General features: G+C 54.2%; 2 protein-coding genes across 13 annotated transcripts in view; both read left to right on the top strand.

Moving 5' to 3' along the window:
- MKNK1 (MAPK interacting serine/threonine kinase 1) overlaps positions 1–8,330 on the top strand; it is a 45,679-nt gene extending 37,349 nt beyond the window's left edge. For 6 of the 12 annotated variants that reach the window (XM_069590410.1, XM_069590391.1, XM_069590437.1 and 3 more), the window contains 5 exons: positions 1,848–1,943; positions 3,439–3,633; positions 4,325–4,489; positions 5,646–5,689; positions 7,000–8,330. In XM_069590410.1, the coding sequence (XP_069446511.1) occupies positions 1,848–1,943; positions 3,439–3,633; positions 4,325–4,489; positions 5,646–5,689; positions 7,000–7,249 (750 nt within the window). In that variant the 3' untranslated portion in view covers positions 7,250–8,330. The remainder of the gene's footprint in view (positions 1–1,847; positions 1,944–3,438; positions 3,634–4,324; positions 4,490–5,645; positions 5,690–6,999) is intronic. The other 6 variants (XM_069590478.1, XM_069590469.1, XM_069590500.1 and 3 more) reach the window with 2 other exon arrangements.
- A 5,975-nt stretch (positions 8,331–14,305) lies between these two features.
- KNCN (kinocilin) lies at positions 14,306–19,495 on the top strand. The gene is made up of 4 exons (XM_069590380.1): positions 14,306–14,555; positions 15,614–15,682; positions 16,353–16,427; positions 18,392–19,495. Exons 1-4 carry the CDS (start codon positions 14,405–14,407, stop codon positions 18,469–18,471), a joined length of 375 nt encoding a protein of 124 aa, XP_069446481.1. The 5' UTR covers positions 14,306–14,404; the 3' UTR covers positions 18,472–19,495.
- Positions 19,496–23,859: the final 4,364 nt, after the last annotated feature.

Raw genomic sequence — 23,859 nt, 5'->3', positions numbered from 1 at the left:
CAAAACCACAGTGAGATACCACCTCCCATCTACTAGGATGGTTATAATACAGAAAACAGAAAATAAAAAGTGTTGATGAGATGCCACCTGAGAGGTAAACAAAACCAGTTAAGCCACCTCTCCTACCTGACTCCTGGACACACCCCTACTTTCACCCCATTAAGGAACAAGCTCACCATGCCCTTGGGGGTGAGTAAACCAGGGAATTTGTTTGTTTTTGCTCCCCCTTGCTGCAGCAAGGACCCCCATAAAGCCTTGCCTGATATTGATGAGGATGTAGGGAAATTGAAACTCTTGCCCATCGCTGGTGAGAGTGTAAAATGGTGCAACCACTGTGAAAAAGTTTGGCAGTTCCTCAAAAAGCTAAGCATAGCATTACCGTAACACTCAGCAATTTCACACCTGTGTATATACCTAAAAGGGTTGAAAACAGAGACTTGAACACCAGCGTTCATAGCAGCACTAATCACAGTAGCCAGAGCTGGAAACCATCCAAGTGCCCATCAACAGATGAATGGGTGAGCAAAATGTGGTATATCCATACAACTGGAATATTGTTCACCCATAAAACAGAATGATATTCTGACACATGCTACCACTTGGATGAACCATCTGGACACAAAAGGACAAATTTTGTGTGATTCCATTTAATGAAATATCTGGAATAGGCAAATTCATAGAGACAGAAAGTAGGTTAGATGTTACTAGGGCTGGAGAGAGGGGGAATAAGTTATTGCTTAATGGGTACAGAGTTTCAGTTTGAAGTGATGTGACGGTTTTGGAAAGACACTGGTAATGGCTGCACAACAGTATGAGTATAATTAATGCTGCTGCTCCTGCTGCTAAGTCGCGTCAGTCATGTCCGACTCTGTGCGACCCCATAGATGGCAGCCCACCAGGCTCCCCTGCCCCTGGGATTCTCCAGGCAAGACTACAGAATTGTAAACTTAAAAATAGTTAAAATTTATATATATAAAATTTATATATATAAAATTTATATATATTGGGTTGGCCACGAAGTTCATTTAACCCAAATGAACTTCGTGGCCAAGCCAGTATTTTAACCACAAGAGAAGCTAAGTGAAAAGGAAAAGAGGAAAGGTAGACTCTAAGGGAGAGCCACGGAAGGGAGGGAGGAAGGCGCAGCAGGCAAACAGTGAGTGAGGACTTTGACTCACTTGCTGTGCTGCTTCCAGCTCGCAGACCCCACACCACGTGTGTGCGCAGCGGCCTCCCACGTGGCTCCAGAGATGATCTGCGCTGTTTGTGGTCTCAGGTGCAGTGTCCAGTCTGGGGAAGCTGGGCTGCTACATTGCTGCTGCCCAGAATGACCAGCCCTCCCAGCCTGAGGGATTTCCTGGAACATAGAACTTTCAGTGCTTAAATCGACAAAGCCCCAAGCAAGCAAAACCTGATCAGTCACCCCAAGCCACCTGAAGGGGTCAAGGGTTTTGTGCAAAACTCCTTTGCCCTGCAGAGAATGAGCTACAAGGGGTCATTCATACTTAGGGGATACATACTAAGTTCTCTTAACTTCTGAGTTGCAGCCTGCACTGTTGGCAGGAAGTCCATAGGTTTGCTCCTTGTCTTCTAGCAAGTTCACAACAGTGACCCCAGGTGGTACACTCATTTTCCCCTAGTCAGGAAATAAGGAAAGAGCACGGGGAAGAGGACACCTTAGGACAGATGCTCAGGTGATTTCTAGTTCACTCAAGGAGGGGGAAATGAGCACCAGCTAAAGCTGGGCTCCGGCGTGGCGGCCGTGTGACTGTGTGCCCACACATACTGTCTCCTCATGCCCTTCGGTTGCGCCTCTCTGTAACTGTGCCTCCTGCTCTCCTTTTCAGGTGTCCCTGGTGAAGATCTGTGACTTTGACTTGGGCAGTGGGGTGAAACTGAACAACTCCTGCACCCCCATAACCACACCAGAGCTGACTACTCCAGTATGTATGGCCGAGCACTGTGCCCTCTCCTTCTGAGCTCCTGCCCCCAAAGCTCTGGAGACAGACTGAGGGCTGGGGAAGGGAAACCAAGTATATCTACTGCTATCTGAGTTGCTTAGCCTGACTTCTTGTCTCGATAACCACCCCCAGCCCCCCACCCCTCCCCTACTCGATGAAACTGACATTGGAACTTTTAGGTTGGGGTGGGTCCCCTGCTAATGAGGAGACCTGGCTGAATCCTGACCCCTGTCCCAGGTGACAGGCAGTATTCCCTGGCCCACCCTTTTGCTCATGGGCGTGTGGACAGCTCCCATTCCCCCTGCAGAGTTGGGGCACGTCCACTTTGTGGTGAGGATGGGGACTGTCTCTGTGGTGTGATGAGAACTGAGAGGTCCAGGCTCTCTGCATGTTAGCCTGGCCAAGTTATCCTGTTGCATCTCTCACTTCCCATTTCCTCCCCAGATGGGCTGCTGGAAGCCATTTCTTCCTCAGACATCTCTTGTACATACTGGCTATACTCTAATTATTATATAATTCTTTTGAGATCTGCATGCTTCATAAGTGAGTTTTCCTAATAATGTTTTTTTAAGACTTGCGATTAAATATGCCCATGTCTCATCCTAAGCAACATTATTAGAGATGTTTCTGTATTAGCTTCTACCACACTGAGGTACCCTGTTTTCGAAGTCATTAACTCTAATTGCCAATAACAAAGAAAATGTCCTTTCTGCACTCGCCATCTTCCCACCAAATTAGTTTTGTATGTTGGGAGTTGGGAGGAGGGTTGTCTCCCAGTGAGCCTGCAATAATGAAGAGGGGAGTAAAAGGAATTTATTTCATTTTTATCAGCAGCTTTCTGTGCCAGGATGGGAGGAAGGAATCCTGGTTTCTTGTCCTAGTTTGCTACTGATGTGCTTGAACAAACCCCCATCCCATTCTAGTCCTTGGTTTCACCTCCATAAATGGGAGACCTGAGGAGATTGGCTTTGTTCTAAGAGCTCTCCTAGCTTTGATGGTGTCTTAATTCCCAATTCTTATAGAATGCTCAAAGCTAGCAGGGAGGTTTGGCAGGACTTCACTTTAAGAAATCCTTGCTTTATGGAATTGGCTGTCCTCCGAGAGCTGTGCTCCTGGAACATGGAAGTACCTGTTCACTCTGTGACTGTGTGCAGAGACCCAGTGCAGGGAGAGATGCCTGGAGCTTCTTGACCAAGGGTCTCTGCGTACTGCAGAAGGACCTAAGAAGATCAGAGGGGTGACCTGGAACCAACTGGGCTGTGGGTCATGGATAATGCTAGGACTCAGGTGTCAAATGTCCGGTGACCCAGCTTTTCTAAGTGTCTTGGTGGCAACTAGCATGCTCTCTGGCTGACTTTCCTGACAGCTTCTTCCTCTGCAACTCCATCCTCTCACTCAAGTCCCACCATAGTCCTCTCCCTGGATTGAGCCCGTCTCTTCTCTGCCATTCCCCCTTCCCCTTGTCTGGCCCCCACAGTGCGGCTCTGCAGAATACATGGCCCCCGAGGTGGTGGAGGTCTTCACGGACGAGGCCACTTTTTACGACAAGCGCTGTGACCTGTGGAGCCTGGGCGTGGTCCTCTACATCATGCTGAGTGGCTACCCGCCCTTCGTGGGTCACTGTGGGGCCGACTGTGGCTGGGACCGAGGAGAGGTCTGCACAGTGTGCCAGGTGAGCCCAGGGCCCACCGTGGGGTCAGGTGGTTGTGGGAGGCCACGCAGGACAGGGCTCAGTGCTTGTGCCTGATCTGGAAAGGGGTGGATTGTGCCCTGTCCCTCTCTGGCCAAGGGCAGCCACCAGAGATGAGAGATGGAGATGGAGATGGATGAGCCTGAGATGGAGATAAGCAGGCCCTCAGCCACTGAGGAAGCAGTTCAGGGGAGGTTGTCAGAGAAGATCACTCCTGAGCTGAGTGAATCTTGGAGGCAGAGTCTGGTCCCAGGGGAGGAGAGGCACAAAATGCAAGCAGAAGGAACAAGTCAATTGAAGACAGGAGGTCTGCAACAGCTGCGTATGTTGAGGGAGGAGGAGGATGGATAAGGATGCTGATGGGGGAGATGAGCCCAGGCACCTGGATGAAGGGCTAAGGAGTTGGGTGTTATTCTCTAGCTGCTCATTCCTCACTGGCCTCCCACCTGGCTGTCCACGTAGTATAGCCTTCCCACCCACCCAGGGTGTTCTGTGCAGTTGGACAATTCAGGGGAGGGGAGGGGTTGGGGAAGGAGCCCTGGTCTGGGAAATACACAGGCCACCAGCTGCACCTGCAGCTGAGGGCGATTGGAGCCATGTGATCAGACCATGACAGGTACACCCTGCCCATCCCCTGGCTGGTGTGGCCTCAGGAGGAATCTTCTTTACCTAGAACAAGCTGTTTGAGAGCATCCAGAAAGGCAAGTATGAGTTTCCTGACAAGGACTGGGCTCACATCTCCAATGGGGCCAAAGACCTCATCTCCAAGCTCCTGGTCCGAGATGCGAAGCAGAGACTGAGTGCTGCCCAAGTTCTGCAGCACCCATGGGTGCAGGGGGTGAGTTACCCAGGGAGAGGGCATCCGCCTCTTCAGGCCTGCAGCCAAACCAAGAGGAAGCTCTTAAATCCCGGCGGCTGACCTCAGCTGAGGAGAGTCGGATGGCAGCTTCATCGCCTGTGCATAGCGAACTGAGCTGACCTCTGACCTCACCCCATGCTGACCCCTTACAGATATCACTGACTTGGATCTAACCTTGGCCACACACTAAGCCCCTAGGTGACCCATGTGTCTCTGGAATGGACAGAAGCCTCTGGGAGATTCGCCTCATGCCTCCCACCCTTGGCAGACGCACACAGCCCAGGGAGCAGCCTGGCTGGGAGCACCGCCACTTACACAGAAATGCTACTACCTGAGAGTGTGCAGAAGCAGGGCCTAGCCACCCTGCTTGCTGTGCGGCTGCACTGGGGGCTCATAACTTCTCCTCCTGGTGCTGGGGTCTGGCTGCAGCTTTCCTGAAAGGCACATGCTGCTGTTTTCCCCAAGGAAGGGTCCAAGTTTTCACTCGAAAACATTGTTAGCATCTTCCTCAGTTAATCATGATAGCAGACCCTGCCCCTCCAAGGGGTCTGCCAGACCTCCTGTGGTCTTACTGTCTCGTTGGTCTGCCAGGCCCTTGACACTGGGGCTGGTTGCCAGCTCCAGTTACAAGTGGGGATCCAAGCTATGGGTCTCCAAGTGGCTAATTCCCAGCCACCCAAGACCTGCTGTCTATACTGAGCATCTGCCACATGACAGGCTCTGGCAGTAGTGGGAGGAGCAAGACCAGGGTCCTGTCTTCATGTTCTGATGGGGAGAGGGAACCAAGGGGACATGAGGATAGGATGGCAAATGCTTATCTGAAGTGCTCAGGCCACCACAGGGCAAGGACCCACCTCTGCTTGGGACAGGTGTTGGGGGTCAGCAGGACAAGGGGAATGTCTCACAGGGACATGACCCTGGAGCTGGGGTCTCAGAGGGTGATTAGGACTTCACCAGCGAGAGAGAGGGCTCTCCATGCAGAGGCAGCTGGGTTGGGTGCTGTACCTTGCTTGCTGTCTCCTTGGAAGGTCTGACTGCTGGCATGCCTGGGCAAGTCCCCTCTGCTGGCTTGGGTAGGGGCCACTCTTGAAAGAGGGAGCAGCGCTTACCCACACATTTGTCCTTCCCATTCTAGCAAGCTCCAGAAAGGGGACTCCCCACGCCGCAAGTCCTCCAGAGGTAAATGCTCCTGTCACACTCAGCTCCCTTCCTCATTTGGCTTTAACTTTCCCTTCAAGCTCTCAGCCATGCTGGGGCCAAGGTCAGGGACGTGGAGCCCATCTCTAAGCTCAGATGTCTGGCCTCCCTCTTCCCGCTTCTCTTCCCGTCTCCCTCTACAGTAAATCTGCTCCCTCTCCTCTCTTCTTCCACCTGGTTTCCCCTGCCCCAGCATCTTTAAGATCCCTCGCTAGGCTGTTTGCAGAAGGAAAACCTGTTTTCTGGATCCTCGTGAATCGTAACTGGAAATCACTATTTACAGCCCAAAGCACACCAAGGTTTCCTTCTACTGCAGGGGGTTGTTAAAAGTAGCAGAAATCCGTGGCCCTGTAAGGCAGAGGGACCAAGAGTCATATACACTACTAGACAGACAATAACAACAGCCACTGTATAAGAAATACCACCCACCAGGTTTTGTACTAAGGGCTTTACATGTGTTGTATCCCATAAGCTTTACAATAAATTTAAAAGAGGAATGTTCCTATTGCTCCATTTTATAGATGAGAAAACTGAGGAATAGAAGTTAACTTAAGGGTGCAGTCCATAGGGCTGCAAAGAGTCAGACATGACTGAGCACACACGCATACACCCAGTACCCTGGGGAGTGAGACTTTGAACCAGACCTGTTTGACTCTGGTGCCTTTTAACACCAGATCGTGTTCCCAGTGAGCACTCCCTACTCCTCAAGAGCCAAGGCTAAAGACTCTGGGAGCCAACCTCCTGGGCAGTTTCCCGGAATAAACAGGGCAGTCTTACAGTTTATAGTCACAAGTATCTGAGTCCAACTTGGGTTCCTCCCTGACTCTGTAGAGCTGCATCCAGAATCTTTGAGGCTCCAAACCTTAGGTCCACCTTAGAATACTGATTCAGCAAACCCAGAGCTGGGTTCTGAGACTCAGACTTAAAGGCACAGCCCCTGCTCTTGGAGTCCCCTATCCTGACGGAGAGGGATGTGTGTGGGTAAGTTTCATGTGCCATGGCCCTTCCTCTGGTGGAGCTGTGTGCAGAGCCCTGAGAGCTCAGAAGAGGGGGCTCTGGATAGAGGGGAGCATTAGTCCCAACTCTCAAGTCCAGAGACTGTCCTTGAGGCTCAAAGCCTTTCTAGCCCCAGTGAGTCAGACTCTAAATCTATGCAAGAATCTCTTTGGGGAGAGCAACCTGTGCCGATTCGGAAAAGTCCAGTGGGAGCACAGAACTGCAGCAACTGGGGCGGGTGACCCCACTGAACCCTGCCTCCCTCTCTTCCGTGCTCCCCTTCCCCATCCCTGCAGGAATAGCAGCACAATGGACCTGACTCTCTTCGCAGCCGAGGCCATCGCCCTTAACCGCCAGCTGTCTCAGCACGAGGAGAACGAGCAGAACAAGCTGGCCCAGGAGTCGGAGGCGCTGGCTGAGGGCCTCTGCTCTGTGAAGCTCTCCCCTCCCTCCAAGTCCCGCCTGGCCCGACGGAGGGCGCTGGCCCAGGCAGGTCGCAGCGGAGACGCGCCGCCCAGCCCGACACCCACAGTGCCAGCGCCCTGACCCACTCTGGGTCCAGGCCTGTCCAGGCCCTGCCACCCTGGAAACCTGTGAGAGGCCTGCTGTGCAGCTCCATCCAGGCCTTTTCCTTCACGAAGGCTCTCATCCTCCTGTCCCCAGAGTCCTCAAGGAAAAAGCTTTTTCCAAAGGTGGGGGGGAGGGTCGTCTTTGAAAAGGAAAGCAATCACTTGTCACTTTGCATAATGGCCTGCGGCTGGGACGTCTCTTTACTGGGCTCCTGCCCACCTGCTCACGTGCCCCTGGATGGAGGATCCAGCCCACTCTCACGCCAGGCAGCTGTAGGGCTGGGGCTGCGGCCTTCAGGGAGCCAGCCTTGAGAAGCGCCCACTGACAGAGGCTCTTCCCTCTCGCCACACTGTCGCCCCCTCTGGCGGTCCTTCCACCTTCCTGTGTCCTCCAGACGTCCTCCCCCGTGGCTAAGCGAAGCCATCCCCTCAATTCAGGAAGCCAGATCAGCCTTCCAGTCGATGGCGCAGAGAAGCACATAATCTTTCTTTGCCGTGACCGAAATGTGTCCCTCGTTTATCATCCTCTTCCTTGTTTGGGATTGCTGCTAAAGTCAGTATTATTTTGTTTTTAAAGATGCATTTTTTGTTTGTTTGTTTTTAACCACACTCTTCCAGCAGAGATGAGACTTTTAACTCCCCCTATGAGCCCATGGACTTTCCAGAGCTCTTAGGGCTCACACTTCTCTCCTGAATGTCCATGCATTTGGAAGATGTTAATCAGCTATTTCTGTTACTCTTAACTGGTTTTAAGCTGTTCAGATAATGAGTGACTTAAGAGACCAGTGTGTCTGCTGCTTCCTCCCTCGGGCCTGTTGCAGAAGGCAGTGCAGGTCTGGGGCAGTGAGGAGCGCTGTGCCTGATGTGGTGCGAGTCTGGAGGCTGCCCGGCCCCCCGGGTTGGAGCCATGTGGTGTCCGCTGCTGGTGAGCACAGGGGCATATCCAGCATCAGATAGCTGAGCCGCTTAGTCACCCGAGAAAATCGACTTGCATATGTCAGATGTTTATATGGTGCAAGGACACATTGCACTTATTTTAATAAAACTGTTTTCAATTCTGGTGTCTTCCTGGTGGTCCTTTTCTTCCCCTGCAGTCCTGAAGAGGAGAGGAGACAGGCCTTCTGGAGAGGGGCTGAGTCTAGCCGAGGGGGTGGGGTGCCTCTTGTCAAGACATCTAAATACAGCACTTCAGTGGATCCATGACACAAGGTGAAGGAGAGATCAGTGCTTCCCTTTTTCAGGTGAGGAAATGAAATTCACCTACCATCTGTCAATCTCTTACTCTGTGCCAGGACCCAGGGAGAAGTAGGAAGCAGCCTCTGCCTTTTAGGATCTCCCATCAGATGGAAGAGGCTGTGTCAGCAGCCTTCACACAGGTTAACCTCAAAGAGCTCTTCGACGGTGCACCTGTCCCCAGCCCAGCCCACCCACCCAAGCAGAGCAGAGTCCCCTCTGTCTAAAGCAGCACTGAGCCTTCCTCGAGGCTCCAGTGTGTGCCCAGGACTGTTTGTCCTCCCAGAGTTGGCAACAAAGAAAAAGCATCTCCATCCACATGTTTGTCGAGCAGAGGGCTTCCATGCCCGTTGCCCTAGTAATCCTCAGAACCAGACTCAGAGGGCTGTTTGGGAAGGGCCTTTAGAAATTCCCAAGGAGGAACTTGTCTGGCGGTCCAGTGGTTGAGAATCTGCCTTGCAATGCAGGGGATGTGAATTTGATCCCTAGTCGGGGAACTAGGATCCCATATGCTGAAGAGCAGCCAAGCCTACCTGCCCCAACTATGGAGCCCAGGTGCTCCTGACCGTGGGCCACAGCCAGCGAGTCCATGTGCCACAAGAGGCCTGCATGATGCAACGAAAAACTGACCCAGCCAAAGAAATAATTTAAAAAAAATTTTTTAACATTTAAAGGTACAAATATTCAAAAAAAAATTCCCAAGGAGGTGGCAGAGGGAGGTCCGAGTGTCAGGGCAGTCGACTGGGCTCTGCTGCTAGCTCTTCTCCCTGGGAGAGCAGAAAGCCAAGACGGGGTGCCCGGCTCTTGGCTGTGGGGCGAGTCATGGGCCAGGCTGCCAGCTGTTCTGCACTGTGAACCCTCTGTGGTGACGAGGACGTACTTTCTGATGATGGTCATTTCTTTGCAGGAACCTGTGCCATCCTTGCATCCCTTCATCTACCCAATGTGGGATTGGCTGGATAAACAGGCCTACAGACTGAGCCTTTTGACCCTGTCTCCCTGGGGACTGGGAACCAAGGTGTGAGTCTTGTCTCTAGACTCCAACCCCACTCTGGTCAATCCTCCAGGTTGGCCCAGCAGGGTGTCACTTACGGGAGCTTCCTGGACCAAGTATTCCCCCATCCTACCCACTGGGTACACCTGGAAAGGTCTCTCTTGCCCATGTCTCTGCTCTCCCAACCACTTTGCCTGCTTCGGTCTTGCTGGCATTATCATGCACTTACTGCTATTTTATGGCGCTCAGCATGAAAAACCAAGCAGAGCAAGGAAAAAAAAGAAAACCAGCTTGCCCACAGCTGTGGAGCTAGGAAGGTAGAAGTGGAATTTTCCCCACAGACCTGATGCCCAGAGCTGTGCTGCCTGGGTTCAGATCCCTGCTGTTTCACTTACTGGCCTTGGGCAAGTTACTTAATCCTCCAAGGGTCTCAGTTTCTTAAACCAGAAACTGAGGAAGCTAATGCTTATCTCATGGTGCTGTTGTGAAGTTACAAATTAATATATGTATTTAGAGCAATTCCAGGAGCACATAGTACATGCTCAGTGAATATTAGCTGTGGTTGCTGTTGTTTCGTCGCTAAGTCGTGTTCAGCTCTTTTGTAACCTCATGGACTGTAGCCCACCAGGCTCCTCTCTCCATGGACTTCCCAGGCAGGAATACTGGAGTGGGTTGCCATTTCCCTTCAGGGGATTTTCCCAATGCAGGGATTGAACCCACGCCTCCTGCATTGGCAGGCAGATTCTTTACCTCTGAGCCACCAGGGAAGCCTGTTAGCTGTGATAGTTGTAGTTATTACTATCTCCTGGGCCAGAATTACTCAACTGGACCCCAGTGATGAAGATGAGAAAAGCTTCTTGTGTGGGTGGAGATGGGTCTGGGCTTTCCACATGGGGCTGACCTCTGGCCCTTTGTGGGATTCTCCTGCTGACACTCTGTCCCTCTAAGCCAGAGTCCCTGTCCCCGAAAGGCAGCTGTTATGCCAGGGGAAGAGCCAGGTTGGGGGCCAAGGGCCCTGGGTTCTAGTCCTTTGTCACTTCACTGGTGACCTTGGGAAGTCTGTCCTTTCTGGGGACCAGGCCCTGTGCCTGGCTGTGCTGGGGCAAGGCAGACATGCTAAGTGAGGCTCTGGAAGCTGGCACTGTGGCAGTCAGTGTTCCAGCTCTATGCTCACGTGCTGGCTGCCCTTAGAAGGTGGGAATGCCCCAGACTCAGGCTGGCAGTCCTCACCCCCAGCCCGTCCTGATTCTCAAGGACACTGAGCACTCCTGTCTGAGCTCCATGGGGGGTCAGGGACAATGCTGGAGTCTTTCTCCCTCTGAGGGTCCACCTGCCTGAGCTCTGAGGGCCCCTCCTCCCTCCTGGCTGACTGCCCCTCGCCAGATCTAGCTCAGTGATCAGCAGTGCCTTGGTCCCATGCCAGCTGCTCCAGCTGCTGAGGTCTGAGGGGAGAAGTGAGAAGCAAGGTCCCCCCCGCCACGGCTGGCACTTGTTGCCATGGTAGCAGTTGCCTTGGAAGCCGCTTCCCCGACTTCAGCTTCTGAACAGTCCGGGAAAGCTGCCCATCCCCCAGGGGATCAGTGAATTAATCACACTCCTTTCCAGGTTCCTTAGCCCTCAAGGAAAATAAACAGAACTCAACCAAACTGACGTCTTTTCACCCACCCTTCCTCCCCGCCCCATGCCACTCTTGGACTTCATGCTTCTGGGAAGGAAAGAGCACAGACAGGCCCCCTCCAACCCTAGCCCCCTCATGAGAAAAGATTTTCTGACAGAATTCAGTGGTAACCCAAGGCCCAGCAGCACTCTGGATCCAGGGGCCTGGAGGATCCAGGCTTCAGGAGGCGGGGGTGGTTCTGAGCTTGGGGGTGAGGAAATGTGGGGTGGTCAGGCTCTAGAGCCTTGGGCTTCCATCTCATTTACCTGTGATAGCAAGTGCATCACAACTTGCAAGTACACATTTGCTTTTTCAGAGCTGGTACGGCCAAAATTGCTGCAGGAAAAAGTTAGCAAGTCTCCCATCTCTCCATCTGTAATCAGTCCTGGAGAAGGGAATGGCAAACCATTTCAGCATTCTTGCCTTGAGAACATTGTGAATAAATAGGAGAGGTCACAAATTTCCAGTGGCCTTTAGTGACGCTCCTGTCACGAGGGAACCATCCAGGACTTGGCCTGATTCTTCTGAACACAATGTCTCCCTCTGATGGTGGGGTTTTCAATTCATCCCACCTCAGAGCAGACAGTTTAGAAATGTGCTGGCCCCCTTCCCAACTGAGCGGGGAAGCTGGATGCCAGAATCCATCGTGGATTCAGGCTGTCCGTCCACCTCCCCATGTCTCAGTGGCCCCACCTGTTCTGGAGAGGAGCTGGGAGGTTCCGTGATCTTGTCGCTAGGGATGGCTCTGTGTGTCTCTCCTCCACAGTCTCTGCTCTGCCTCTCTGCCCAGAGGGATTTACATTGTCAAAGAAAATCTCTAATTTAGAACTTGTCTCCAGTTTTTGTAGATCAGAGTGTTCTGGAATCAGAAAATCGCAATGCACAGGCTCCCCCGACCCCCCTGCCATCTTCATCCCCATTCACCAGATGAGCAAGGCGAGGCCCGCAGTGCGAGGTTCCCACCTCAGAGACTTGGAACCAGAGCGCTGTCTTGCTGATGGCGTGCACGCATCACCCTCAGCCTGACAACGGGAGACGAGCCGGACAGGCCTCGCCCAGCCAGTTATGAAAACCCTTAATGGGGGCCCAGGGCATTGTATGAGGTGCTCAGATTCCCAAAGCTTGATGTCTCAGGAACACATATTCATGGACAATTATTTTGATGGCTCTCTCTAAAACTAGTCAGTGGGAGATCAATGACGTGTGACAGAGACAGGGCTGTCATTTGATGCCTAATTAGAAGAGTAATCAGACCTCATCCCGGCGAGAGGCACGGGGGATGCTGGCAGCTGCAGCTGTGGCTGGAGACGCCCACCCCCAGGGGCCTCCCCAAATGAGGGCCAGGAACATGGCTCAGGGGCCCCTCGGTGTCCTGTGGTCAACCCTCCTTTCTCCACACCTTTGAGTTCACACCTGCCCTGCCGAGGTCTCACTCCAGCTTCCTGGCGGGGCCTTCTCTCAGCTGAAGCTCAGTCAGATGACCTTGGTCTTCCCAGGCTTCTGTCCCCACCAGGAAAGCCTCCAGTTAAAGACAGAGCTCCCATGGTGCCCGCGATCAATCCGAGATGGTTGTGCATCTCTGAGACCTCCCTGAGCAATGTCCTTGTGTCCCGAAGCCCACGCCAGGTGCCCTCTAGCCATTTGGTGGTGCTCAGTCCCTGAACCTGCCCTCAAGGGGCTCACAGTCTACAGAAGAGACAGAGAATAGGGATAGGCGGCCAGCACCTCAACATGGTGCCGTGACCACCCAGCTGCCGTCAGGAATGGCTCCTCAGAGCTGGGGCTGCCCAAGCAGGGTCCTGCAGGATGAGGGCTCTCCAGGCGGCGGGAGCCATGCATACACTCAGCAGAAGGGCCACAGAGGAGAAGGCGGACAGGGGCTATGGAGGCAGGAGGAGGCCAGAGACCTTGGGTGTGGTCAGCTGGTAGACATGGAGGGGAGAGACAGGCGATCAAAAGAGAGGCCACTGGGGCTGGTGATGGGACCCCGGGAGCTGTGGTGATCCATAAAGGGCCAGAGAATGCAGCTAGTGCTGAGGGCTGGCCCAGGGTACAGGACAGGGCTGGGCCGGGCTGGGGTGGGTTACCGCTGCCCGATCTTCACTTGGTGGATCCTGCAAGTAGGTCAGACAGTCTGGACAGAGCTCAGCCTGGAGGTCAGGAGGCGCCAGCCTCGTGCCAATCTCCAGATCCCGGCTGCTGATAACCAGGCCCCTGCCAACCCCTCCTCCCAACCCTGGCCCCTAGCCTGCATGTGTCCTCCCACCCTGCCCCCACCACTGCTCCTTCCTGTTAGCCTCCCCACCAAGGACCCCAAGGGGAGCTGGAGGGGCTCCCCTTCTCAGCCCTCTGCAACTAAAAGGGAACCTGCCTGAGGAGAAGAGACTGTCGTCACCCTGCCTGGGGCCCAGAGAGGCCCAAGGTGGGGGTAAAGAGTGGACATGGAAGGACCCTCCCCCCTCCTCCTCCTGGCCCTGTCGCAGTTCCTGTCTGTCTCTTGAGCCTCATCCAGGTCTCCTTCCAGGTCCCCGTCTCCAAGTCCCCAAGCAGGGGCCTTGGGTTCACCTCTAGCCAAAGGAGCAGCAGGGTGGGTCCTGAGCATGCGGCCAGGAGACCTTCATATGGCTGCCGAGCCCCACATGAAGCCAGCGGCTCATCCGGCCCCTTCCAGGACCCACAGTGGAACCTGGGCTGACTACCCTCACGGGCCTGTGGGCAGCAACTCACATTGCAACCTCATGAATAACTCAGCACCTCCTGCTGCCTATGTCTCTGAGGAAGCCTGGTCCTCTAGACCCCCTCCCCCTTGCAACCATTGCTTTAAACTTTAATAGGCTGAAGCTCAGTGGCAGCCGAGCAGGCTCCAGGGACCTGGGGCAGGATGTCCTGGGCAGGGGAACTCAGACTGCCCCGGGGCACAGGCCCAGCTCTCCAGAGCTCTGGCAGCTAAGGCCAGATGTGGTCAGGCAGGCATCCTGGGAGTGGCTTCCAGCTTCAGGGGCCTATAGGGAAGGAAGAGTAAGCTGGAGTGACCTGAGAGAGATCCTCGCTCAAGGTGGGGCCCCAGAGACTGTGGTGGGATAGGGTTGCATATAAACCCAAAGGTTAGCAGCCCAGAATCTTACTGCCCAGAGACTCTCTTCCTGAAGGTGAAGCTCTAGCAAGGAGACATCCAAGAGGACCAAGACCTCCAGAGCTGTTTCAGGGACAGGCTCCACTGGTAGAGGCAGTGCCCTGGGTAGGCCTGCATGGACGTCCCCATCAGCAGCAGAGACTTCCGCTGCCTGCAGCTGGCCTGCGTGGCCCTTGGCCTGGTGGCCGGCAGCATCATCATCGGCGTCTCCATCTCCAAAGCTGCAGCTGCTGTGGGAGGGATCTTTATTGGCGCTGCTGGTCTGGGTGAGAAGGTGCTGGGCTCAGAGAGGGAGCTGGGGTGGGGGGTGGGGAGAGGGGACCACGGCTAGGTGAACAAGAAATGGAGGGAAGAGCTGGGTCATCAGGAATCGGTTGGGGAGGATAGAAGTTAGAGGTGTGAGCAAGGCAGCCATCAGGGGTACAGGGAGGGAGAGGGAGGCTGGGGTGAGATTCCCATAGCACACTGCAGGGGTGAGGAGGCAGGAGCTGGTGAACCCTGCTCTCCGGCCACTCCTGCTCCGGCTCCCCAGTCCCAAGCCCTGGGCTCTTGACTTAGTGTTAGGACTCATAAGCTTGAGCTGGTGGGGGCTGGGTAGAAAAAGATAGAGTTCTCTGTGGGACCCACCTGGAGCCCCGACAGGATCCAGCTCAGACAAACGGTTTCCTTTCCTTTCCTGGAATGTTGCCATAGCAGATCTGTCTATCCAGGCATCTGTCTGTCTGTCCAGACCAGGCCCACTGATATCCCCACAGTGGTGCCAGGTACATCCCTCATCCCCTCCACCATCCTGGGCATGGGCAGAACCAGAAGCACCAGGTCAGTGGGCTCTGGTATCTGTACCTGTGAACTCAGGCCAGGGGCCAAACCCTTGGGAGTGATGGAGCAGGACCCATTCTTCCGCTACCCCCTCCCCAGCTCACTGAGGGGCCTCCAATCCTGCCCTTGGGAGCCCTAGGTGAGGGTGGGGAGTCAGAGCTGGGGGTGCCAATGGGCCCGTTTCCAGCTGAGGAGGAAGGAAGAAACCAACCTGCCACCACCTGGGCAGGGTGGAGCCAGGAGCCTGGGCCTTCACAGCCAGTAACCCCTTCCCCAAAAGGCACTGCTCCGCACCCCTTCCTGGGGCTGGGTGTTGGGGAATGCCCGCCACCAGCACACACACTCACAGGCTACATTCACACACCCATAGTCCCAACTCTGCCCACTCATGCTGCTCCCACGCACACCCATAGCCCAGCCCCAGGCTCACAGCCCCAGCTTCATACAGCTCGCCCTAAACAGGCTCCCTCCTCACCATGGAACCCCTCCATGTCTCTCTTCTTAGGGCTCCTCATCTTGGCCTACCCTTTCCTGAAGTCTCGTTTCAACCTGGACCACATCCTGCCCACGATAGGTGAGTCCTCTCCCCCATCCCCACTGCTGCCAAGAACTGCCTGGACCCTCTGTGTGTAAGTCTGCAGCCCCCTGTGCAGTGCAGCCAAGCCCACATGTGTGACTGTACTGGCTGCATGTGTTAGAGATGTGTGTGTGTGTGCGTGTGTGTGTTGTGTAGCCATTGCTGTGACTGCACACAGACTCCAGCCTTCCACTAAGTCCCTGAACCAACTCAGAGCACCTAGAACCCCCACCTCCCCTGATCAGTTTTTCTTCTTCCCCAAAGCCTCCAAGATCTCCAGATAACCCTACTTCATCCCTGAGCTTCCATAAAGATCCTCTAGCTCCCCTGAGACCTCAGGACCCTGGACAGCTCCTCACCTCGTCTTAGCTCCCCACATAGGTGCTCCCATCTCCATCAACCCTATACATTCATCCCCAGTTCTCCCCAGGACCCCCACCTCCTTAAATATCTGCTGTCTTCTCCTTCAAGGGCCCATTTCTTCCACCTTTGTTCCCCTCCCCAAATCTGCGCAGATCATGTGGGAGATGTAAAGGAAGTAGAGGAGCACAGACAGCAGCCAGGATGGGGAGTAGACAACTGGAAGGACTTCCCTTCCCATAGCTGGACTTGATCTGAGAATAGCTCAGTAACCACAGGGCTTGTGGTGCTCTCTCTCATCCTACAGGGAGCCTGAGAATCCACCCCCAGCCAGGGGCAGACCATGGGGAGGGAAGAGCCAGTGCCAATGGAAATAAAGAGGGTAAGTTCCAGAAATTCCGGAGTCTATCTTCCATCTTCCCCTCTGGGTACGCAGCCCAGAGAAGCCACCTTGACGGAAGTGCGAAGAGGGCTTCTCCAGTCACAGGAAGCCAGAAGTGTTGCATAGCTCTTCCACGAGCTTAGTCAAAATGCGTCTTGCTCCCAGCGGAGCTCAGGCCCTCTGGTCCCCAAGGTTTCTCTGTCAGGCCCAGTATACACCACACTGCCCTCCCTCCCCCAGCCCAATGCTGTTATTTTCTCACTCTCCTCTCCCATAGTGGAATCCCACTCTCAGAGCTGGTATCCGAAATTGGGCATCTCCTTCCTCCTCTATCCCGCCACACTGGAAAATTCCAGGGCAAGAGTTTCTCAAAGGTGCCCCTGCCCCCAGTGTCTGCCGCCCATGGTGGGATGCTGAGCACTCAGCAAAAGGTTCCATCCCAGACACTGTTCTAAGCACTCTCCATAAGTTGGTTTGTTTCATTCTCAGAACAGCCATATGAGGCAGGTACTATAATTAGCCCCACTTTATATAATGGGGCAACTGAGGCCCAAACTGCCAACACCTCTTGGATCATTGAAAAAGCAAGATAGTTCCACAAAAACATCTGCTTCTGCTTTATTGACTATACCAAAGACTATGACTGTGTGGATCACAACAAACTGTGGAAAACTCTTAAAGAGATGGGAATACCAGATCACCTTACCTTGCCTCCTGAGATATCTGTATGCAGGTCAAGAAGCAACAGTTAGAACTGGACATGGAACAACAGACTGGTTCCAAATTGTGAAAGGAGTACATCAGGCTGTATATTGTCACTCTGCTTATTTAACTTATATGCAGAATATCTCATGCAAAATGCCTGGCTGGATGAAGCACAAACTGGAATCAAGATTGCCGGGAGAAATATCAATAACCTCAGATATGCAGATGATACCACCCTTATGGCAGAAAACGAAGAAGAACTAAAGAGCCTCCTGATAAAAGTGAAAGAGGAGAGTGAAAAAGTTGGCTTAAAGCTCAACATTCAAAAAACTAAGATCATGGCACCCGGTCCCATCACTTCATGGCAAATAGATTGCAAAACAATGGAAACAGTGAGAGACTTTATTTTGGGGGGCTCCAAAATCACTGCAGATGGTGACTGCAGCCATGAAATTAAAAGACACTTACTCCTTGGAAGAAAAGTTATGACCAACCTAGACAGCATATTAAAAAGCCAGAGACATTACTTTGCTGACAAAGGTTCATCTAGTCAAAGCTATTTTTTCCAGTGGTCATGTATGGATGTGAGAGTTGGACTATAAAGAAAGCTGAGTGCTGAAGAATTGATACTTTTGAACTGTGGTATTGGAGAAAACTCTTGATAATCCCTAGGACTGCAAGAAGATCAAACCAGTCCATTCTAAAGGAAATCAGTCCTGAATATTCATTGGAAGGACTGATGTCGAAGCTGAAACTCCAATCCTTTGGCCACCTGATGCAAAGAACTGACTCATTGGAAAAGACCCTGATGCTGGGAAAGATTGAAGGCAGGAAGAGAAGGGGACAACAGAGGATAAGATGGCTGGATGGCATCACTGACTCGATGGCCATGAGTTTGAGCAAGCTCCAGGAGTTGGTGATGGACAGGGAAGCCTGGCGTGCTGCAGTCCATGGGGTCACAAAGAGTCTGACATGACTGAGCAACTGAACTGAACTGACTGAGACCCAGGGAGGTTATGAGACTCAACTGGGAAGTGATGGGGCCAGAAACCAGGCGTCAGCCCCAGTCCTGCCTCTAACTCCCACACCATGTTGCTGTCCTGTTGAAGGGCCACTCTGGCCATCCATGTCTCTTTAAACCAGGCTGCCCTTCAAGACTCCCTCCCTCCCCATTCTATCCCCTCTGACCCCAGGTCTCCCTGGGAGGCTCTGACCCAGGATCTGTCCACTCAGCCACCCTGTCCTGGTTTCTCCCACAGGAGCCCGTAGCAACCTGTCCACCGTGAGCAGAACCCTGGAGAAGCTGAAGCCTGGGGGCCGGGGGACTGGGGAGGGCTGAGGCAGGGGCTGAGGGGTTGCCCCCTGCCCTGCGCTCTCTTCCCCCTGCTCCCCCAGTCTCAGAGACTGGATCCGAACCTGAGAAGAACCAGCTCCTGGAGACACCAGACCTGCATCCGCAAAAGCCATTGGAAACGGATTCCTGTGATGGGCGGGGCTGGGGCCAAGGTGTCTCTAGTTTCAGAAGGCTCTTGACCTGGATCTTCTCTCTGAACGGCAGCTCAGCTTTCTTCCCTTTCTGATCTACTGACTGACTTCTCTGGAATGTGGGGCCCAGTGATGCCCCAGTCCCTTGTTCCAGCCTGGCCAGGGAAGTGAGCTACAAGCCCTCAGGAACCACAGCCGGGTTCTGAGCGCTCAGTCCCGAAGGCCTGGCCCTGGGCCTCAAGAATTCACTGGCTGGATGGAGGGGCCGGACCAGACTTTTCTGAATATCAGAAGCTCTGAACCACTCCTCAGGGACAGGCCCCGAGCAGCCGTGAACCAGACAAGGGGCAGAGCCTGGAAAAATGAAATGGCCACTGCCTTGACAGGGGCCCAGGAGGCAAGGCCTGGAGGCTTCAGGAGGAGGCAGCTCCTGAGCTGACCTCTGTGCTGAGACTCCTGGGGTCTGACTCCACTGTTTAAGGCTTTTCAAGATCTGACTGCAGATAAGACCTTCAAGCCTTCCTCTCCTCCCCACCCTCTCACTGCTCCTGAGCAACCTAAATGCATCCGAGCTGCCAAGCCCTGGCGCTGCCAGGCCCTGGCCTGTGTTCTGGATGCCCCCTACTTGTGCCTCTTTGCCTATCAAATCTCCACCTCTGAAGGCCCCCTTCCAAGTGTCCCTCGACCACAGTGCCCTCCACGTCCTCTTCCACCAGCCTCTGTCTCCCTCTCTCGACATGCTTCAGGCAGGTTGAAATCTCCTTTTTCACAAAACAATTACTAATTTTGTGTAAACCTACTGCCTATTGCCCTTCTCCAGTTAGCATAAGCGTAGACAGTAAACGCTCAATAAATGTTGCTGCTGCTACTGCTGCTAAGTCACTTCAGTCGTGTCCGACTCTGTGCGACCCCATAGACGGCAGCCCACCAGGCTCCGCCGTCCCTGGGATTCTCCAGGCAAGAACACTGGAGTGGGCTGCCATTTCCTTCTCCAATGCATGAAAGTGAGAAGTGAAAGTGAAGTCGCTCAGTCATGTCCGACTCCTAGCCCCATTGACTGCAGCCCACCAGGCTCCTCCGCCCATGGGAGTTTTCAGGCAAGAGTACTGGAATGGGTTGCCATTGCCTTCTCTGTAAATGTTAAATGGCTTCAATTTGATGGAGAAACAATTCCCTAGGCTATCCCTGGAAAGCCACTTCAGGCTCCACGTATTCATAGGGTTTGGGGCCAGGCAGACCTGACCAGTGTGCGACTGTGCAGAAAACACTGCTCCTCCCTCCCCGCTGCTCCTCACATGCCTGTGCCCTCAAGGTGACCTCTGTGCAGACTTCTGCTCCATGTGGCTCCTGTCCTGGTTGGTGAGCAGAAGACAAGCTATGAGGAGTCTCATTCTCCAAGGATCACTACAGATGATGCCTCCTCTTGGAAGCCTCCCCTGATTCTCTGTGCTCCATCACAGCCCACAGCACTCTGAGTGGCCTCTATTTCCCCCCTTCATGAAAGTAGGGAGCTGACAGCCAACACATGGAAAGCTCCCAGTGGATGTTGGAAAATCACACCAAAAGTAGGAAAGACCATCCAATCGTACAGATGGAAAAGTTGAGGCTCTGCAGGAAAAGGAATCGAGTGCCACAGTGAGAGACTGTGGAGCCAGGCCTCGCATTCAGGCTCCTTCTCTCTACCTGCCCAAAGTGCTGCCCTTTGCTACTACTCTCTGCACAGGCCCCAGGGATCAATGCTCTCACCACAGTGGGACAGAGCTCCATGGATAGAATCAGTTGCCCAAATGCTGGTGGGCTGGGGAGTGTTTGGTTCCTCCAGCCCAAGGGAAGTAAACAGTCCCCTCCTTCCATTTCCCCCCTTTTCATGTCCCTCCTGCCTGCTCCCTGCCCCTTCTCCTTCCCCTCAACATCATCATCATGAACAATAAATCAGGTCTGGTTTCCTTGATCAATAAGGAAACCCTTCCTCTGGTCCATCTTCAGTCTTCACCAGCAGTGCCCCAAAGAGATGCGCAGGGGTGGATAGGGTAGAAGTGGGGAAGGGGGACCTGAGCCATGGGGATTGTGGTCCCCACCTCGCCCACCATCAACCCTTCCCAGCCATATATCCCCTACGCTGGCCTATGGTATCCCAGATGCCTGCCAGAGCAGTGCTGGGGATCAGAGTGCAATAAATTAAGAAATGAACACATGAAAAGGCAGAGCTACGTCCTTTGAGGAAGTACTGTGTAGGGGCTCAAAGGACCCTTGAAGCTCTGGGAATTCTCCAGGCCTGGGCTTGTTCCTTCTCTCTCCCTGCCAGGGGCTTCCTGAGTCCTCCCTTCCCTCCAGTCCAGGTGAGTGTCTGCATACCTCCTTCCCAACTGCATCTCTACCCACTCCCCACCCCTGACCTCCCCCACCTCCTCAACCTGGTCACTGGGAGAGGCCATGCGGAGTCACTGCCTTCTCCCCGTGCATGCTTTGGAAGGAGGTGAGGTTGGGCCTAGCAGGCAGGGATGGTGTGATGGGCAGTGTGAGGGGAAAGTGCCCCCTCCCCTCTGAGCAGATCCAGAACCCTCCATTCAGCATGGGAGTGAGGGGACAGAGACAGGTCTTTGGACCCAGCTCTTTCAGCAGTCTATTCAATAAATGAAATTAGTTCTGTCCAGTAGCCTCACTCTGACCTCAGCTGTGGCTGTGCTGGCCAGTCTCGGACTGAGTGCTGAGAATATACCAAAGGTGGGGGGTGCTGGGTCCAGGGAGCCCCCTGGAAGTCACATCCCCACTGGGTCAACCCGGAGGACTGGAGTCGGTGCCTGTGGTAAGACTCACATCCTGGTTCTGCACACCTCCTCACTGGGTGAGGGGCACAGGGGGTGAACCAGAGACTGAGCCTGGGGCCACAGTTTCTTCATCCTCATATGGAAGGGGAGTGGTCCCTCCCAGACCACTATCAGGAGGAAGGTTGCGTGGCAGGTGATTCACAACAGGGCGGATTTATGAATGGATAAGTGAATGAATGAAGAGGGGGTTGGAGATGCTCCTCCAGCTGAACTCCCCAGATCCTGGAAAATCAGCACCTCAGACTCCCACAGTCCTTTCCAACACAGTCCAGCCGGGAGGTGCTGGTGCCCAGCATTCCCTCCTCCCACTCCCTCCTCCACCCTCTAGGAAACCCTTACAAATCCCACCAGGAGCTGTATAAGGGGCTCATGACCACACCTCTTTCTATGGTGCAGGATTGGTGGAGGGTGATTGGAGAAAGGGTGCTGAAAATAAGACTCATGTCTGGAAAAATCTTCCTGCTCCCACAGTTCCACCCTCCTCCCCCGCCCAGGGTGGGGAATCTCCCGCAGACTGAAGACAGAGTCAGTGCGACCTACACCCCTCACTCCGGAGTGAACGGCAAGGTATCCATCCCGAACTCAGACTCCAGAAGTCCAGACTGGGGAGCGTGTGGGCGGCTGAGAGTTCACTGCCAGGCGCTTTTCAAGCGTGAAACCTAGAAACCGGGAAGGGAGAAGGGCGGCGCAGAGCTGGAGCCAGAGAGGAGAGGAGACTTGGTGCGAATGACGATCCGTGGGGGCTCAAAGGGAGCAGAGGAGCCGCCACGTAGCTGAGAGGGGCGCTCAGAACCTGCGCAGCCCGCAGCCTGCCACTGGCCCCTCCCAGTCCCTGGGGGCTGCTTCCTGGCGCCCTCCTTCCCCCGCCCCCCCGCTAAGCCCGGGATTTGCAAGCAGTCAACCAGGTGAGTGAGGGGGACCAGCGGCCACTGCCCTACCCAGCCCCATCAAGTGGGCGCCCCGTGGCTGCCCTGCTCTCTAAGGATGCTTCCTCCCTTGAGGGGCCCCAGGCAGAACCAACCAAGAGGTGTTCACTGAACTGGCTCAGGCAAGTGCGAGCTACAGGTGTTGGGGGAGGCTGGAGAGAAGGCAAGAGGAGGGCAGGAGAGGGGAGAAGATGAGGAGGGTAGCTTTAGAACTAGAGGGGGTATTCCATCCAGTCCTAAACCCCAGAGGAATTGAGTAGCAGCAGACAAGAGGGCAAGGACCTGTGCCTTGAGCGCAGTCCTCTGAAAAGAGATGAGAACCACAGAGAGGGGAGACAGGAGAAGGGAACGCACAGCATGCAGCGGCTGCCTTGGGCCCCTCTGCTCTACCCTAACCCCTCCTACTCTTTAACTCAGTAAGAATCTGCCCTAGAGTCCACCTCCAGTCCCCACCCCGCTGCCCACCGCACCCTCTCAAGAAAGTAAGGAGGGAATCAGGGAGAAGTGGGCACAGAGCAACCTCCAAACCAGGAGACAGATAAAGGCAGGTGACAGTGGTCCCTCTGACCTTAACTATGTGTTTAACCAACATTCCCTGGGCACCTGGGGAGACCAGGGGGATGTGGCAGTGAAGGAGGATATAACTCTGATCCTCAAGGTAGACCAGTGGGGGAATGTGGACCTGGACACAGGAGCTCCCCATCACCGAGGCAAAGGAAGGCTTCCTGGAGGAAGTGACGTCCCAGATGCGCTCTGAACTGGAGTCAGCCAGGTAAAGCAGCAGAAGCAGCGTGGTCACCCGACCACAGCTGGTGAGTTCAGCTCCACTCCAGCAAAATCAAGAGGGTGGCCTAGAGGGAGCCACGGCTGGGAAAGCCCAGGAGGGGTTCCCTCGGGAGTCGGAGGGGGCAGAGAGCTGCATGGGGTAGCAGTGAGACTAGAGAGGAAGAGATGGGCTCTAGAGACCCCTGGAGGGAAGCACCTGCAGGGCTGGTGTCGGACAAGAGGGGACTGTGTGGAGGACAATCCAGGGCAGGAGGAGCAAGGATGAAGCTGGGTCTCTGGCTGTCAGTCTAGGCTTTGTGGGAGAGGATGAAGTTTAAGAGGCCTGTTTCCAGGAGGAGGAGAATGTTTCCAGGGAGGAGGGTTCAGCGGGTCCAGAGCTGTGGAGAGGTCATGAACAATCTTCACTGGATTCAGCAACGAGGAGGCAGCTGGTGGCCTTGGAGCCAGCAGTCAAGGGTGGTGGCACAGAAGCCATATGGGAGTGGATTGATCTTTGAGAAGAAGGTAAAGTGGGGGTGTAGCCAGTGCTCTCAAGAAGGGGGGGGGGCGAGGTTAAATGGAGGCAGATGTGGGAGAGATGGGGGCTTTGTTAGGTTTCAAGAGGGAGAGGCTTGAGTGCCTCCAAGAGGAGATGCAGGTGTGGCGAGGGGGTGATGGACACTAATGAGGAAGGGGGATGTCACCCCTGGGAGCCTTGAGGGC

This window comes from Ovis canadensis, chromosome 1 (assembly GCF_042477335.2).
Source record: "Ovis canadensis isolate MfBH-ARS-UI-01 breed Bighorn chromosome 1, ARS-UI_OviCan_v2, whole genome shotgun sequence".
Lineage (NCBI taxonomy): Eukaryota > Metazoa > Chordata > Mammalia > Artiodactyla > Bovidae > Ovis > Ovis canadensis.
The sequence above is the reverse complement of the archived record's forward strand: the minus strand, read 5'-3'. Positions and strand labels throughout refer to the sequence as shown.

Coding starts and splice junctions, on each gene's coding strand:
- KNCN (XM_069590380.1), top strand. CDS start 14,405: ATGGACGTCCCCATCAGCAGCAGAGACTTCCGCTGCCTGCAGCTGGCC. Junction 14,556..15,613: donor TATTGGCGCTGCTGGTCTGG/GTGAGAAGGTGC, acceptor CTCTCTTCTTAG/GGCTCCTCATCTTGGCCTAC. Junction 15,683..16,352: donor CCACATCCTGCCCACGATAG/GTGAGTCCTCTC, acceptor CTCATCCTACAG/GGAGCCTGAGAATCCACCCC.